This window comes from Protopterus annectens, chromosome 3.part0 (genome assembly GCF_019279795.1).
Source record: "Protopterus annectens isolate FY-2018-M chromosome 3.part0, PAN1.0, whole genome shotgun sequence".
NCBI classification, from domain to species: domain Eukaryota; kingdom Metazoa; phylum Chordata; order Ceratodontiformes; family Protopteridae; genus Protopterus; species Protopterus annectens.
The window spans coordinates 250172728-250190780 of record NC_056731.1 but is presented as its reverse complement, the minus strand read 5'-3'; the positions used below and the strand labels follow the sequence as shown (position 1 = coordinate 250190780).

General features: G+C 40.0%; 1 protein-coding gene across 1 annotated transcript in view; it reads right to left on the bottom strand.

The window, feature by feature from the left end:
- The window catches only part of ULK4 (unc-51 like kinase 4), a 4087308-nt gene that overhangs the window by 1245802 nt on the left and 2823453 nt on the right, over positions 1–18053 (bottom strand). The window contains exon 31 of the mRNA XM_044064733.1: positions 1447–1495. Within this exon, the coding sequence (XP_043920668.1) occupies positions 1447–1495 (49 nt within the window). The remainder of the gene's footprint in view (positions 1–1446; positions 1496–18053) is intronic.

Genomic DNA, 18053 nt, shown 5'->3' with positions numbered 1-18053 from the left:
ACACAACACAACAGCAGCAGCACAATGCAACTCAAGACAGGAAGAGGAGTAAAACCTGTCATTTTTTTTCACCACAGTGAGTTCTGTTTTTCTCTGTGGAATCTGAACTTAGAGTTCCAAACTGAAGTTTCAGTTGCTCACTCCAGCCATTAGCTGAGTCTGTCTGCCATCTGTATGTGTTGTCCCCTCCTCAGCTTCAGCCTACCATACTGTTCCTGTGTGTTCTGTCTTTTATGTTGGCTCTGTTCCACAACTCTTCCCTCTCCTATACCCTCTACCATTACTTAATCCTTACTCAACTTATGTTTTACAAAAAATTAGAAAAACGAGTATCTATCCCCCACAAAAATGTACTGCCCCTCATTTTCCACTTATTCCAACACAATCCTCTTAATGTGTTCATTCTGTGTGTTCTTTGTCTTCTCTCTCCCAGTCCCCACTTTACATGTTTCCTGTCTTCCCCATTTCCAACCTTTTAAACACCCAATCATATAAGCATACCCTTTATAGTGAACAGATAATACCTTAAAACAGTTTGAGTTAGCTTTTAGACAGAAACACTCAGCTCATTTCAGCATACAGTCTCACAGAAGCTCTCGACAGATCCTTGCAGGCTCATGCGCCAAACAACACAGTGAAAATTAACTAAAGCATTCATGACTTCATATACATAAGGTTTTGTCTGCACATAACTACAGTAGTTTTTGCTTTATTTTACACCATTTAAGATGTGCAAAACTGCTGTGGGTGGTTCTTCACAGGGCTGAGATCTTATGAAATCGGTGCCATTTGTTCACCTTTAGTTTATCTGTATAAAGGTGCAGCACCACTATTTACTGATCACACTTGTGCTTGCATGAACTGCATGACTATGAATATCACATACCAAGTAAAAGTACAAGGTGTAAAACTGTACTGAATGCTTTTTTATAGGTCTAAAAATGGGATATATTTTTCATGAATACAGTTTAGAAAAGAAAAAAGATTAGTGTCCAGAAAGAATAATAGTAACCAAAACTACAACATATAGGACATTAATCCTGAAAAGAAAACTTGTCACTTACAATGCTGTTTAAAGGAATGGAACCTAATCTTGCCTGCATCTTGATATATATCTTAATGGGTAGGATCTAAGAAGTTGAAGGCATGGATGAAGAAAAATAAAGCTGGTATAGCAAGTACTTAATACAATATACAGGGACTCTTTTCCTATGTCATAAAGCTGAATTCACACAGTTTATGGAAGGTCAACAGTCAGCTGTAAAAAGTAATCAGTACAAAATACACCTTTGCATCTGCTTTTTTTTATCAGTTTTCTGAAAAACACATAAAGTTATCTGCAATTCTATTTATGTACCAAAAAAGTCTTGACAATAGGCCTTTGGCAAACCTTTATACTATATGAAAATGGTGAAAACAGAAACTAATTAATAGAAATGTACTTACTATAATCACTTGGAAAAGGAGAGGAATTAGTTGCATTTCTTCAATAAGCCTTTACAGAGCAAGAGAAATGGATTATCAAAAAAGCTGCATTTTAAAATTATGACATCAAAAAGAATAATACAGATGAAGCTATGAGTAGCAGGGACATAATTTCATGAAGCTTCTTGATTACATTAAATCAAAAACATAAAGCTTAAGTGATGTATCAACATAGTTTAGGGTGGAATGGCAAATCCTGTTAAGTAACCTTTGCTTTTCTATATGAATTCTTATTCAATTTTCACAAATAAATACATAAATAAAATATACAAGCAAATGCACATTAAATTTTAACTCATACATGTTTCCACAGTAACTTTCTTTCTACATATGTTCAATGAAATTTGTCCATCAGGCCTTTTTAATACAAAAACAAATAAAACTACCTTTACAAACCATTAAATGTTACTTCAGGCATTTTGTTGATTCAAGGTAATCAGAACCACAGATCAATTTCAGCCAGAAAGTATGCATCTTATTACAACTCAATGAAGTGCAAACTGCAGTTAAGCACAAAAGAATACTGAATATCTTCTTGTAGTGTACCCCAACAAGAAATTCCCCCTGGGATAATACTTTATCAAACATCATCTGTGGACATAAACTCAGTCTTAACATTATCCTAACTCTACCCCCATCTCAGAGCTTTAACCTGTGGGCCTCTGACTGAAGTATCTCAACTGCAGCCTCTAAAGATACACACTTTCATACCCCCCTCATTTTCTCTCACTGCCACTTTACTGCCTCCATCTGGGGACTTTATATCTGTTTTTTTAAATATGTTACCTGTCACTGCTTTAGACAAAATCAAACAAGTTATTTCCTTGCAACCCTTCATAACTGTATAAAGTTACCTTTTAACCTCTTAACAGCATAAGAACAATGGCGAAGAGAATGGAAGGCCTAAACAATGAAGGGAAGCCTGGCTAGTTATCCATATAAAAGACATAATAAAAGATTGGTACAATCTAGAAACAAAGGACTATCAGATGGTAAAAGATTTACAGTTGAAAAGTATGAGATGAGGAGGAACAAGGGTGGCAGCTAAAAGAAGGCTATTTCAAAGTCGTCTTAAATAAATATATCTAGGGTTGCCACCTTTTAAGCGGGCTAAAGTGGGACATGGGGTGTGGCCAATATGACACTGGCCACACCCTCTACCGTGACATTACCACCAGAGTGGTGAAGGAGATGCTGTTCTGGTTACAACAGATGGCTGCTAGAGTGGCTAGCTGGTTGGTGGGAGTAGCAGCTGGATGGATGAATGACTGGATGGATGGCTTGATGGATAGATGCATGGCTGGCTGGCTGGATGGATGGCTGGCTGGTTGGTGGGAGTAGCTGCTGGATGGATGGCTTGATGGATGGATGACTGACTGCATGAATGGATGGCTGGCTGGATGGAGGATGGCTGGCTGAATGGATAGAGGATGGCTGGCTGGCTGGATGGATGGAGGAGGAGGATGACTGGCTGGATGGATGGAGGAGGATGGCTGGCTGGATGGATGGAGGAGGAGGATGACTGGCTGGATGGAGGATGGCTGGCTGGATGGTGGAGGAGGCTGGCTGGCTGGCTGGATGGATGGTGGAGGAGGCTGGCTGGAGGAGGATGGCTGGCTGGCTGGCTGGCTGGCTGGAGGAGGAGGATGGCTGGCTGGCTAGATCGCTTGTTATTAAAAAAAAAAAAAAATCTCTGTCTTTTTTTAGCGGCTGTAGAAGCGCTTAAAACAAAGCGGTCCTACAGCCGCGATCTTTGCAGGGCTCTTCCTGCCCCAATCCCCACCCCTTTTGTGAATTGCAGCCAACTGCTGCACAAATTAAAGCACCTGGACCTAACAGGCAGCAGCTTTGCCTGCAGGTCCGGGTTGGTGACGTAACTGAATTGCTGTGAAAAAGCCGGAAGTAATTGCGACTTTACCATGGCAATTCAGTGCGATCGCAAAAGCGGGACTTTTCAGGTCCCACTACATGATACAGCGGGCAACGGGATAAGGTGGCTTAACCCATGAGTGTCCCACTGACAATGTGATGGGTGGCAACCTTAAATATATCAGATAGAGAATGGTGTGGTTATGGAATGCTTTGCCTAACAAAGAAGTAGAGAGCAAGTTAAAAGATGAGGATTAACCATCTCAATTGCAAAGAAGTTGCAGGTCTAACTATGATGCCGGTAACAGACACATAAGTAGCATTCTGGACAACTCAGAAGTCAAAAGGGCAGGATATGATAGAGTAGTTGATGGCCAGCTCTCCAGTCTTGGGGGAAGAAAGCTGAGTTGCCAGTTCCAGGAGTACACTATGATGAAGAGAAGAAGGCTAGCCAAAGGTGAAAAAGTATAATACAGTAATGGTACTAAGGGGTATTTAATCACCAACAAAATCAATGCTTGCATTTACTGTAAGTTTGACTTTTAGTCAGTCTCCAGAGCTGTGGAGGGTAAGGCGGTCCACACAGCCTATTGGGACCTCGCCAAGGCCTTCAACACCATCCCCCACTCTGGAATCATAGATAAACTTACTAAGCTGGGCATTAATCCCTATGTCACTCAATGGGCTGCCAACTGGCTTACTGACAGAACCCACATTGTAAAAGTAGCCGACTCCAAATCCAGCTCCAGACAAGTGACAAGTGGAGTACCTCTGGGTTCAGTCCTGGGACCGCTCTTGTTTGGCATCTACTTCTCTGAAGTACAGGCCAGCACTAAGGGACTCCGGCTAACAAAGTTCGCAGATGACTGCAAACTGGGAGGCATTACTGAAACCCTAAATGATGTGGAGATCCTACAAAAGGACCTTACAGAAACAGATACTTGGTGCCAGAGCCATGGGCTCAAGCTCAATGCCAAGAAATGTACAGTTATCCCCTTTGGGAAAAAACATGTACCTGGAATTACCACATAGGTGGCAGTACACTAAACACCGAAAGCATGATAAGAGACTTGGGGACACAGGTGGACAGTGGTCTCACCTTCTATAACCACATTGCCACAACAGTCAGGAAATCCTTCTATGTGGCACACCACATCACTAGGGGCTTTTCATCCAGAAAAAAAGGAGGTTATTGTCCCACTATACTCATCCCTCATTAGACCCATTATAGAATACAACACCCCGTTTGGTATGTACCTCTAAAGACATCTGCAACAACTGAAAAGGCCCCAGAAATACCTCACTAAAATAATCATAGGCCTAAAGCAGATGTCCTATGTTGACAGTCTAAAAAATTTCTAGCTGTACTCTGTCACATATCGTCTACTCAGAGGCGATCTCTGCTTAACATACAAGCCCATGTCAAACTCAGAGCTGTTGGATATGCTACACAAAGAAATCCCAATCCCTCACAGCCACATGCTCACGGATCTAAACCTTGTCATCACAATAAACAAAACATGCTGGAGGGATAGGTTCCTGACCCAGAGACTCCCCAGGCTCTGGAACAGACCGCCCATATAAGTCAAGCAGAGCGCCTCTTTGGCCCTCTTCAAGAGGAACCTTGACGATTGGATGGGAGATAGGAAATTCACCCCATGGATCACATCAGTCGCCCTGCTAGATGGGTCCAGGGAAGTAAATAGTGTGGGAAGAAATAGCCAGGGAATTATTATGGCTAGGCTTGTATAGACCCTAGGGTCGATAGCCTAGTACCAACCTATGAACCTACAAACCTAAGGATCACCTCAGAGACCATCTGCAAAAAAGAAAAACCTCACTAGATATGAAAGATGGCCACACTTTGTACAGCTCTCTCTTCCCACTATTCTAGGAATAAATGTATTTACAGAAAATAGATGATCCCACTTAAAAGGAAAGTAAATGAGGGATACAATAATGTAGCAAAATGGTACAAGGAGGACTAGATGTTCAAGTTCAGGGGGCAAAAAGGAGGTTCAAGGACATCAAGGCCAAAGTTAAGAAAGAAAGGATAGAACAGAAAGAGCAGTCACTTAGGAATTATCCACAGTACTCAGCTAGACCCAAAAGGCTGTACTTCTTCCACCAACATTCTTGAATAGTCATATGCATGTAACAGTGCAAGCTGTGTTTATTTATCTGTTGCCCAGAAACAATGTGCAACACTGAAAGAAGACCTAGTATGTAGTAGGACACTAGAGAAGGAAACATTAAGCATGCAATAAGTGTATGGGTGCCCAAGCAAAAACTAATTTGCAGCAACAAATGAAAAAATAAAAAAAGATGGTCACTTGTTAACCTTGCTGTTATCAATTTTCAGACTTCTCATGTCAACAGTAAGTTTTTTTTCTCTGGATATATATACAATACGGATCTAAAGTCTTCTCAAAGTGACTACAGGAAACTGATTATACTCTGCAGAGTACACTATACTTGTAAGTTATCAATCTCACGTCATTAATGGTTCTGGAACAAATGACACTTCAAACCTATTACACATTGATTACATTTTTTTTTTTTAAGTATTTATTTTAGTATTTAACATTGTGTATTATTTATGAGCAGTTCCAAAAACACTTAGTGAGTGACCAAATGGACCCAATGGACCAAAAAAAGAAACTATAAGAAAAAAACAAGGATCCACACTGCTAGAAAACACCTTTAATAACAGCGCAAAGCTTTTGAACCAGACAGTTCTTTATCAATGCATATACAACCAGGTTAAAACCAACCATTTTTAAATAAAACACCATCCAATCAATACACTTCATAATCTCACATGACTAATTATTCAATAAAATATAATTATATCGCAGCAGCCCTGGGATTAATAACAAAGCACAGTTGACATAAAACATCTATAACATATGAACAAAAATATAAAATACATCATAAATATAACTATGCTTCTCTTTTAAAACAGGTTTAAGGATGTTTACATTGTTTAAACTAGGGAGTCTATCGACCCTAAAATAATTAATTCATTTGTATTCAAAAAACTCGGTTTTATTAGCTATATTCCCCCTCTTTTTAACTTATATATTTCTGTAGTCCTTTGAATGTAAAAGCATGCTCTGAACCAAAGCTAATTATATGTTTACAAGTGGTATTTGATGAAGTGGCAAAAGTGGCAAATTTTAAAAAATTATGAGAAATTGGATGAATAAATCCATCCTTTGTGTTTATATCTCTACTATATGCACAATTATATTATGTATTGTGGCCTTTTTACTGGCCACAAAACTATATTTCATTACTAAAGGCAAGATTTTTATATCATAAAATACGTTTCAAATTCCTTTCTCTTTTATAAACAAACCTTGGTCTCTCTCCCACTACTTTTGTCACTTGTGCTACTGCTAATGTTGTATAAAAATATATTTTTGTTTATATGTTATAGCTATATTATGTCAACTGTGCTTTGTTATTAATCCCACGGCTGCTGCAATATAATTATATTTTATTGAATTATTAGTGATGTGAAATTATACTGCAATGGTGGTGCTGCGGTAGCATTGTCGCCTCATAGTTAGATGTTGCCTGTTTGATTCTCAGTTAGAGCATCTTCTGTGTGACGACATGCGTGAATGGGCGTTCCTTCGTTGAAGGTTGTGCATTAGGCCCTGCAAGCCAGCACGTAAAACTCTACTGCCAATCATTAGCGGACCGGAGTTCCGCTGTGGTGATCCCTAACCGGGAAAAGCCGAAAGACACAAATTAGTGATGTGAAATTATGAAGTGTATTGATTTGATGGTGTTTTATTTAAAATGGTTGTTTTTAACCTGCTTGTATATGCATTGATAAAGAACTGTCTGGTTCAAAAGCTTTGCGTTGTTATTAAGGGTGGTTTCTAGTGGTTTGGATCCTTGTTTTTTTCCTTATAGTTATTATTTATGAGTAGGCATAATATCTGGTTACAAAAGTCAATCAGATGATTAGGTTATATATTAGAAATATTCATTATGGAATTCAAAGACATCACAACTTTGGCAATGATGTCTAAGGGCTTGTGCTGCCCTCAAGGTGCAACTGCTGTCCCGAAGCAGACAGACATTTGTTTTCTAATACAAACTAGCTGTTTTCTCAAACATCTCCCTTCCTCTCTCCATTTCTCTTCCTTCTGGATTATCTCAGTGTAAATTGAATTAAATAAGTTTCAGATAGCTATACACACTATAGACTCAAAAACACATTTACAGGTCAACATGAAAAATATTAGAAACTGAGTCTACAAATCAGCACATATGTGAAGTCTAAAAGGATAGCTTGAGCACATATCCTTTACAGTAAAATCTCAGACAGTGGTTACAGGCAAGCAGCAAGACAAAGACAAAAGTTCAAGTGCTACAATACGGTAAAAAAAAACAAAGCTGACAGGAAGGGGGCATCAACAAAATGCAGGTGTAGTTAGTGCAGTAACACCAGTGGAGAAGGAAGAAGACTGTATACATATTTAGGATGGGTAAGGAAATATGTTTAAAAAGGTCAAGCTGAGAGACAGGGTTATGTAGTGATGCCGAAAGGAGAGGTGTGGGAGCACATTTTCAGGTGACAAGACCGTGAAAGGAAAATGACTACAGATATGGAGAGATAAGACATGTTGGACATGAGAAGCATGGACATAAGCAGCTGTTTTTGTTCTGGTGTTATAAACGTTAAGTGTAAAGAAAAGAAAGATGTCATAAGTTCTGGTGCTATTTTGATGAGTAATGGATCAAGGTTTAGTGGTGTAACTTCTAGTCTTATGGGTGCTGGAGTGAGTCAATAAGGTGCAACTGTGCATACTGGCTTTCCAGAGAATATGGCAATTCATCCTATTAACAAGACAGATGACAACATGAAGTTAGGGTCTGAGGGACAAATCATAAACAAAAATTGCTTACATTAGGGTACCATTTCTCACATATGATATGGATCTCTGCATTCAACTTTGCTTACCTGGCAATGTCTAAAATTTTCATCAGGAAATATAAGCATGCACAATGCAATGTATAATATCACTGCAGGGAATGAGTACTAATTACCAGAATGTCATGTGTAAGCTTTGTCATCTGAATCCCAAATGTCTGGTTATGTCACATTCTTCTCTAGTACCTGGAGTCAGTGAAGTAAAACAGCTTTGTAGGATACAGAATTTTCTTCAAAAAAGGAGTACCCCTTAACCTGAAAGTTAAATCATATCATGGTGGGAAAGAAGGGAAGACTTGAGATCCCTATGAGGAACATAAAAATACATAAACATAAGTAGTATGACTACACTCTTTGTTCACAGCTGCATTTTATACTAATAATATAATTCTCGAGTTAGTGGAAACTGTGCAGACTAAACAGATGACCCCAGCCTAGTACAAAGGTGCAACAACTGCCTTGATGGGGAAAAAACTCATCATCTCTTGAAGGTGTAGTGCTTTCTGTGTCTTGCTTACAAGTAACTCCTATAGTCAGGAACTTGTCTACCCACAGAAAAAGTGTCAGCTGCTACCCTATGAAGTAGGTCCTAATATGTGAGGGTATTACATTTTGACCATTTTCTCGTCAAAAAAAGAGTTTACTCTAAGCAATATTCCTGGACAAAGCTCTTCTGGTTACAGGTTCTGAAAGAAAATTGAACCTGCATGGAAGGATCACCTAGGAATATTCTTTCCCAATGTTCTAATTCTGTCAACAAGGTAAGGGATCTCAAATTCTACTGTTAACTCTTTTCACAATGGAAGGACTGTTCAGTGAAGAAAAAGACTGAGAATCAGTACTCAGTAGCAGTTAATTTTGAGGAATACCATATCACTGGAAAGGCAAAGGTACTCCCTGGCAACATAAAGAAAATGTAATGTAGTAATACACACTGTATATTTAAGCATTCATATATCCACACTCTTTCCCAGTTCAGGGTTGTGACATGTAGTGAGCAAATTTTGAGAACCCTTACCTTGTTGAGAAAATTAACACATCCTATGCTGGATGGGATGTCAGTCAACTGCAACACATATACATGTGTTCCAAACACACACACACACACACACACACACACACACACACACACACACACACACACACACACACATCGAAGAATCTGAGCATCACCAATTACCTCTTTATATTTTTATATTTGGGGTGTGGAAGGAAGTCATAGCCCATAGCAAAAATCCACACAAACAAAGGGGGACATGCAAACTCCATAAATAAGGCATCCTAGCCAGAAAGCAAATCAGAGAAAGTGAGTAAAGTTTATATAGTAATGCCAAACACTGTGACAGTAATGCTGACAATGAAATACTGGCTTAACAAGGAGACACAGTAGCACACTGCTCTACTAACATTCAGATTGAAAACAGGCAAGGTATCCCTCCTCTGAAGTATGACTACACATTAGACAGCCTACTAATTGCAGAGGTTGACAGTGGAATCTTTAGTCCAGGTTGCAATGAAGTGCTAATACTTGACAAAGCTGTGGGCCAGTACTGTGGCAAATATCATCAATGATTATAAAAATTGTACCAACATTTGATAAAGCAGTTATCTTTTTAGTTTTATACAGACACATAAACGTCTTCCTCTTAACTGTATAAGACATCCATGAAAGATCACAGTTTTTTGGTAATTCAGTACCCATAGTGTACACTGCTTAGAAGCCTCCATTTAAATTAGCTAACTGTTCTTATCACAAGAGCTTCTGATTCCAAAAACACTCCACAATTTTTGACAACTACCAGGTAAGGACCTCCCCCCTTTTGAGAACGAAGGCCTTGCAGTAATCATGCAAAAACAAAAGGGCCCCCCAATTCTCTAATGCAGCTTAGATGCTACTCTTAATCTCACAGATGGTGTAGTAGGATGGGTGGGATCAGATGGTTTCTGATCAGAAAAGAAAGACCGCCAACCTATGTGACACAGGATATGCAATGATGCAGACACAGACACAGACACACAGACACACACAGACACACACAGACACACACAGACACACACACACACACACACACACACACACACACACACACACACACACACACACACACACACACACACACACACACAATATATAAGCATAGATGTGTGGGTATGCGAACACACACACATATCTGTGTGTGTGTGTGTATATACACACACACACACACACACACACACACACACACTGGATATAAAATGTGTACACGCCCCTGTTAAAAGGACAGGTTTTTGTGATATAAAAAATGAGACCACAATAAAACATTTCAAAACTTTTCCCACCTTTAATGTGACCTATAACCTGTACAATTCAATTGAAAAACAAACAAATCTGTTAGGGGTAAAAATATAAAAAAATAAAAAACATACAATACGCTGGTTGCATAAGTGTGCACACCCTTAAACTAATACTTTATTGAAGCACTTTTTGATTTAATTACAACAGTCAGTCTTCTTGGGTAGGAGTCAATCAGCATGGCACATCTTGACTTGGCAATATTTGACAACTCTTCCTTGCAAAAGTGCTCCAAATCTGTCAGATTGCGAGGGCATCTCTTGTGCACAGTGCTCTTCAGGTCACCCCACAGATTTTCTATTGGATTTAGATCTGGGCACTGGCTGGACAATTCCAAAATTTAATTTTCTTCTGGTGAAGCCATTCTTTTGTTGATTCAGATGTATGCTTGGGGTCATTTTTGTGCTGAAAGGTGAAATTCCTATTCAGCTTTCTAGCAGATGCCTGAAGGTTTTGGGCCAAAAGTGACTGGCAATTGGAACTGTTCATAATTCCCTCCACCTTTATTAAAGCCCCAGTTCCAGCTGAAGAAAAGCAACCCCAAAGAATGACATTGCCACTACCATTCTTCACCATGGGGATGGTGTTCTTTTGGTAATGCAAAGTGTTATTTTTGCGCCAAACGTACCTTTTGGAATGGTGACCAGAAAGTTCAACCTTGGTCTCATCAGACCGTAAACTATTGTCCCACATGCTTTTGGAAGATTTGATGTATTGTTTTGCAAATTTTAGCCGGGCCTAGATGTTTTTCTGTGTAAGAAAAGGCTTCCGTCTTGCTACCTTACCCCATAGGCCAGACATATGGAGAATATGGGAGATTGTTGTCACATGTAGTACACAACTAGTACTTGCCAGAAATTCCTGCAGCTCCTACGGTGTTGCTGTAGGTCTCTTGGCAGCCTCCCTGACCAATTTTCATCTTGTCTTTTCATCAATTTTGGAGGGATGTCCAGTTCTTTGCAACGTCACTGTTGTCCCATATTTTCTCCACTTTTTGATGACTGTCTTCGCTGTGTTCCATGATATATCCAATGCTGCGGAATTTTTTTTGTACCCTTCTCATGTCTGATACCTTTCAATAATGAGATCTCTCTGATGCTTTGTAAGCTCTCTGCAAACCATGGCTTTTGCTGTAGCAGGCAACTGAGTAAATGTCAGGAAAGTCCTACTAGGACAGCTGAACTTTATCTGTGGTTAGTCAGAGACTCTTTAATTGGTGGCAGGTGTGTACTCAAGAAGATTGAATGCTGTAATTAAAGGAAACGGTGCTTCAACAAAGTATTAGTTTAAGGGTGTGCACACTTATGCAACCAGCTTATTGTACGTTTTTTGTTTTTTTATATTTTTTCCCTAACAGATTTGTTTGTTTTTCAATTGAATTTTACAGGTTATAGGTCACATTAAAGGTGGGAAAAGTTTTGAAATTATTTATTGTGGTCTCATTTTTTTATATCACAAAAACCTGGCATTTTAACAGGGGTGTGTACACTTTTTATATCCACTGTTTGATTTGTGTCTTTCAGCTTTTTCCGGTTAGGGGTCGCCACAGCGGAACTCCGGTCCGCTAATGATTGGCAGTTGATTTTTACGTACCTGCTTGCCAGGCCTGATGCACAACCTTCAACGAAGGTACGCCCATTCACGCAAGTCTCCACGCAGAAGACGCTCTAGCTGAGAATCAAACCAGACAGCGTCTTACTGTGAGGTGACAACGCTACAGCAGCACCACCACCGCGTATTTTTTTTATATCCACTGTATGTATGTGTGTGTATATATATATATATATATATATATATATATATATATATATGTATCTATCTATACACACACATATATATATATATATATATATATATATATATATATATATATATATGTGTGTGTGTGTGGATCTATATTACGTGATCGAACAGTTCGAACACGTAATGACTGACCCCAATTGAGCGAAACAGCAGAATGTTGAACACGTAAACAGAAATCTCCATAAGGGGAGATTTCCATTTACTGCAATGTAGTGCAGTCTTGGAGTTGGTATATTTATGTTGCGGGGGGTATGGGGGGTGCAGGGGGGCTTGCCCCCCTGCATAAAGCAGTTTAATGGTTTGTTTGGGTTTTTGTTAATTTTTTCCGGCCGTTCGACATTTTGCCTGTTCGCTCAGTTGGGGTCGATCATTACGTGTTCGAACATGTGAATGTTCAATCACGTAATATAGACTCTATGTGTGTGTGTGTGTGTGTGTGTATGTATATATATATATATATATATATATATATATATATATCTCACACATATATATATATATATATATATATATATATATATATCACATACATACACACACACATATATATATATATATATATATATATATATATATATATATATATATATATATATATATATATATATATATATATATATATGTATATGTATATATATATATATATATATATATATATATACATATATATATATATACTACAGTGACCGCTGACTAAATGTACTTTTGGCTGAACCACATATGTTTGAAAAAAATGACTAAAAGTAAATTTGAATGTAAAGCCATTTCTTCGAAAACTGCAGAAATCTGCAGACAGCATTTATGTTTTTTTTTTTTTTAATAATGGGAGTTGCTATGAAAGTAACTCCAGTAGATTTTGTGTGGATTGGCAATGCCCAGCTTCATGTTGTACCCCAGACTTGTACATGTGTGTGTACCACCACTAATTCACTGTGTTTGCTGCTTTTTTTCCCCCTCTTAGTCAAATTATTTTTATTTTTAATAATAATATATACTTAAATTTTAATAAATAATAGATTCAAAATGAAACATGTTTAACTATATACAATATCTACAAAGGTCTGAAAAAATAAGAAAAATAAAACTAAAAAGTTTACATTACTCAATAAGGAATAAACAATGTAAAGATGACTTTCCATTATTCATTGAGGAGAGGTCGAATCCATTTGTAGTGTATCAAAGGATTGTTGATGAAAGGTGCGGGATGAATTCTGTATTCTTTGACTTTGGTTTCTTTAAGCACAGTTTCTTTTAACAAGGATAAGAAGTCTTCGTTGAGTGGAGGAAAAGAGAAATTCCATTTCTTTGTAATACTTTTCCTGTCAATTGCAAGTATTGTCCATAGTTTAAAAAAAAAAAAAAAGGTACTTTTCTGTTAAACCCCTACCAGACCATAACGGTATTTTGCCGGTATGTGCTGCATTTTCAGTATCCATCTGAGTAGTTCATGTTAAATAGTCTGTAACCATTATTTAGTTCTTTGTGTTAATGATCCCTGTTCCATCCACTACCTGTACTAAAAGTGTATAAACTGCTGTTTTGTTTTCAACATCATTAAACCTGCTGACATGCACGAGAAGCGTAGCATTCTGTTCTTTGTCTATTTCCCTGCACTACACACACTGTCACTCCTCACGATTTACACAGTCAGCAAAGCAAAGACATGGTAGGGGTTTAATTTACTTAAACAAAGCATGAAACACAGCCACAATTTTACCGTTATACACCTACCAGTCCGCGGTACTATAATTTGTGGTATTTCCTCACACAAGCAAGGAGTTATGTATCTGTCTGTCTTGCCGGTATTTCCTCACAATAAGAAAGAAGTTTGCATTTGTTCTATATGTCATGCTTTCTTTAAATATGTTAAAATGTGATGAAATACCGGCTAAACAGACAGATATACAACTCCTTGCTTTTGTGAGGAAACACCGGCAAATCACAGCACTGGTAGGGATATAACGGAAAAGTACCAAAAAAATTGTCTTTATTCAAAGGAACACCAACATTAACACTAAATAAAATAAAAAGTTATGTACTTCACCATAATGTTCTATGTTTGTGGTCCATAATTTCGCCTTCATTCTTGCTGGTTGGGTTCGGAACTGAGGATCGGTTCCGACTTGGCCTATTACTAAAGCTCGAGAGCTTCCACTGGCTCGTTCATATGGTGGGAGAATCAGAGTAGATAGTACCAAATTGAGGTCCCAAAGAGGTGGTTATTCCCTTAGTGGAGGCCTTAGTAAAATGGACCTCTCAGGAAAGCTTTGCACAATCTGTAAGACATTATTTTTGATCCCATGTCTCCTATGTGGTAGTTAGATATGGCGGCTAATTGCACTCGTATGGTAGCTACTGCTCCTTCATTAAAAATTTCTGCTAAGAAATCTAAAATTGTACTGATGGTGCCTGTGAAGGGGTCTATGAAGACCAACAAGAAAACCTCTTTCATTTGCTAGCATAAAGCTTTCTAGTTGTCATCTTATGAGATGAAATTAGAATGTGTCTCACTGCAGGGGATATGTCTGGAAGCCTGGCTAAGACTGGAAGTGGAGCAGCCAAGCTGTCAGTTTGGGGGTTTGGATAGAGAGATGGAGCGTTCCTGACTAAGGAGTCAGAAGATCTGGTACCAGGTCCAGAATCCATGGCTCTTCTCAGAGATGGGGCAATAGGAAAGGAAACCAGATTTGACGAGGCCAGTACGGAGCGATGAGTATTAATCTGCAACTCAATGATTTGGCTTTCTGTAAAACTTTGGGGATTAGAGGAAACAGGGAAAGGTATAAAGAAGTCCTGGAGGCCAGTCGTGAACGACTGCATCCCTTGCTGACTCCCCTGGGGGGGGGGGGGATTAAGGCATGGTAGTTGCTGTATTTGGTGTTCATGGATGTGGCAAACAGGTCGCAGCAAGGCTGGCCCCACTTGCGAAAAATCTGGTTTGCAATTTCTTGTTTTAGGGACCACTAGTGAGGCATTAGAATTGCTCGGCTCAGTTTGTCCGCTATCATGTTGGGTTTCCCCAGAATATGCGCTGCAATCAGAAAATGTTGAGAAGAGACTGCCCACTATCATATTCTTTGAGCCTCTCAACACAGGGGGTAGGATCTGGTTATGTCTTGTTTGTTGATATACCACACTACCGACATATTGTCTGTCTGTATTGCAATCGTACCTGGTGGAAGAGAGCTCTGGAATGCCTGCAACACCAGAAGCACTGCTCTCATCTCTAGGACATTGATGTGCAAGTGGTACTCATGATCCTGCCAAGTTCCTAGGACGGTCTTACCCAGATCATGCCCCCCCCAACCTATCTGGGAAGCATCTATGGTCGCTGTGGCTACTGGTTGAAGGAGAGTGAACAGCCTGCCTAGAGTTACCTGCGTGGATTGAAGCCACCAACATAGGTCCTTCTTGCAGGAGTCTGTAATGAAAATCTTGTGGGACATGGGTAACTCCTGCATGGACCATTGAGCGAAGAGTAGCCACTGTAGGACTCTCATATGTAAATGTGCCAGGGGCACTAATGTTATAGCAGCTGCTATAGTGCTGAAGACCTTTAGATCAAACTTTGCCTGTACTTTCTTTTTCGAGAGCAAAATGGACACTTGATGGTACAGTGTTTGTACCCTGTCATGAGGCAGTTTTACTACCATGTCTTTTGTGTTTAAGTCTGTTCCTATGAAAGTAATATGCTGTGATGGCAACAAGGCAGATTTTTTGAAATTTATGGTAATGCCCAGTTCTAAGCAAAGATGAATGGTGGTGTCTCTTAGTAGAGGCTTAGTGCTGGCAGTCAGGAGTCAGTCGTCTAAGTATGGAAACACTCAGAATCCTAGACAGCTCTGGTGAGCCTTGACTACTGCCATGCATTTGGTAAACACTCTGGGGGTGTAGTGAGACTAAAGGGCAGAGCCCGGAATTGGTAATGACTTGCTCCCAGCTGGATGTGTAGCTGTCATCTGGATTGCCTGTCCATTTTTATATGGTAGTACGCATCCTGAAGATCGATTGAGCTCAACCAATTGCCTTGTCCCAGAAATGGGAGTATAGACTGCAGTGTCACAATTCGGAACTTTGATTTTTTTACGGACTTGTTCAGCCTGCTGAGATCCAAGATGGGTCTTCAGTCCCCTGTTTTTTTGGAACTAAAAAGAACCTTGAGTAAGCTCCGGATCCAGTTTGGTCTGTGGGGACTTCTTGGATGACTCTTTTTCTTAGCAACTTTTATCTCTAGGGTTGCTTGATTCCTTTGATAGGGGGAATGTCTGGGACTGATCTTGTTTTTGGGAGTGGGTGGAAAAGGGTATGTTGTATCTCCTGGATAGTATTGACTGTACTCATTTGTCTTGAGTGATGTTTAGCCAGGCTTTTGGGTGCAGTGATAGTCTGCCCTTGACTGCCTCCAGAGGTGGACAAAAGGGCCTCCTTTCAGGAGCTCTGGTAGGGTCTTCCAGAGAATGTATCAATGTCACCCTGATTTTGTGGACCCCTCTGCCGCGAGGTCGGTGTCTTCCATTATTTCTTCCCCCTCTGCCGATGACGAAAGATTCACCACATGCATCTGGCGAAGCTCTTTGGGCTTTACGGAACCACATTTTTGCACCCTTCTGGCCTTTGGGACAAAGCTTGGTAGTGAGGGAAAAACATACTCCCACGGCAGACAGAGTTTTGCCTTCTTGTTGGCACCTGGTCAGTGTCTCTTTAACTTTTGGCCCGAACAAGGACGACCCATCAAAAGGGGCATTAGTGAAGTAAGACGAAGTACTCAGCGTACTTGCAAAGGCGCATCCAGGAATGCCTCCTCAGAGTGATTCCTGTACCAGCTGCCCTACAATCGGCTGCATAAGAAATGAGCCACATAGAGGAGTTGACTATTGAATTTAAGGTAGCAAGCTGGGCGGTCACCTTGTCTGGAACCCCTCCAGCTGTGGAACCTTGGAGGGTATCACCGAGCTCCTTTAGGAAATCCCTCTGAAGTCTGGTAAAATGGGTCAAATAGTTCAGCGATCTTAGTGCAAAAGCCGCTGATGAGAACATATGCTTCCCATACCTGTCCATCGTTCGAGATTCCTTATTCGGCAGATGGACAGATGAAGTCTCAGTTAACACCTTTTTGGTGGCCGCCACCACCATAGCATCTACTGGGACACCTTTGGTTAAGAAGTCTTTCTCCGACGGTGTAGTTATAAATTTATTGGGCCTCCTCAGAACAGGTTCCATGGATTCTGGAGAGCCCCATGCCTTTCAACTAATAACGTTGAGAAGCTGGTTGAAGGGCGGGGACACCCATGAGGTGGAGGGTCGAAAACGAAATGCCTCCAGGTATACGGACTCATCTTCAGAAGGGGTAAGGGTCTTCCAACCACCTCTCTGCTTCAGGATCTCTAGGATGTCTGATAAGGAGACATCCTCAGAGGGTGACCGTGGGGACTCTTCTGAATCATCTAAGTCCGTATCTGAAGTGAAAGCCTCCTCAGGGGAGTCTAGATGTTTCCACTTATATGTTCTCTTTTGAGGGGCTTCCCCAGAGGGATCCTCCAGGGAGGTTTTGGAAGAGAGTGACTCACCCAATGGGGCATCCTGCAGTATCGGTTCTCTGTGCCGGGGGGTGGT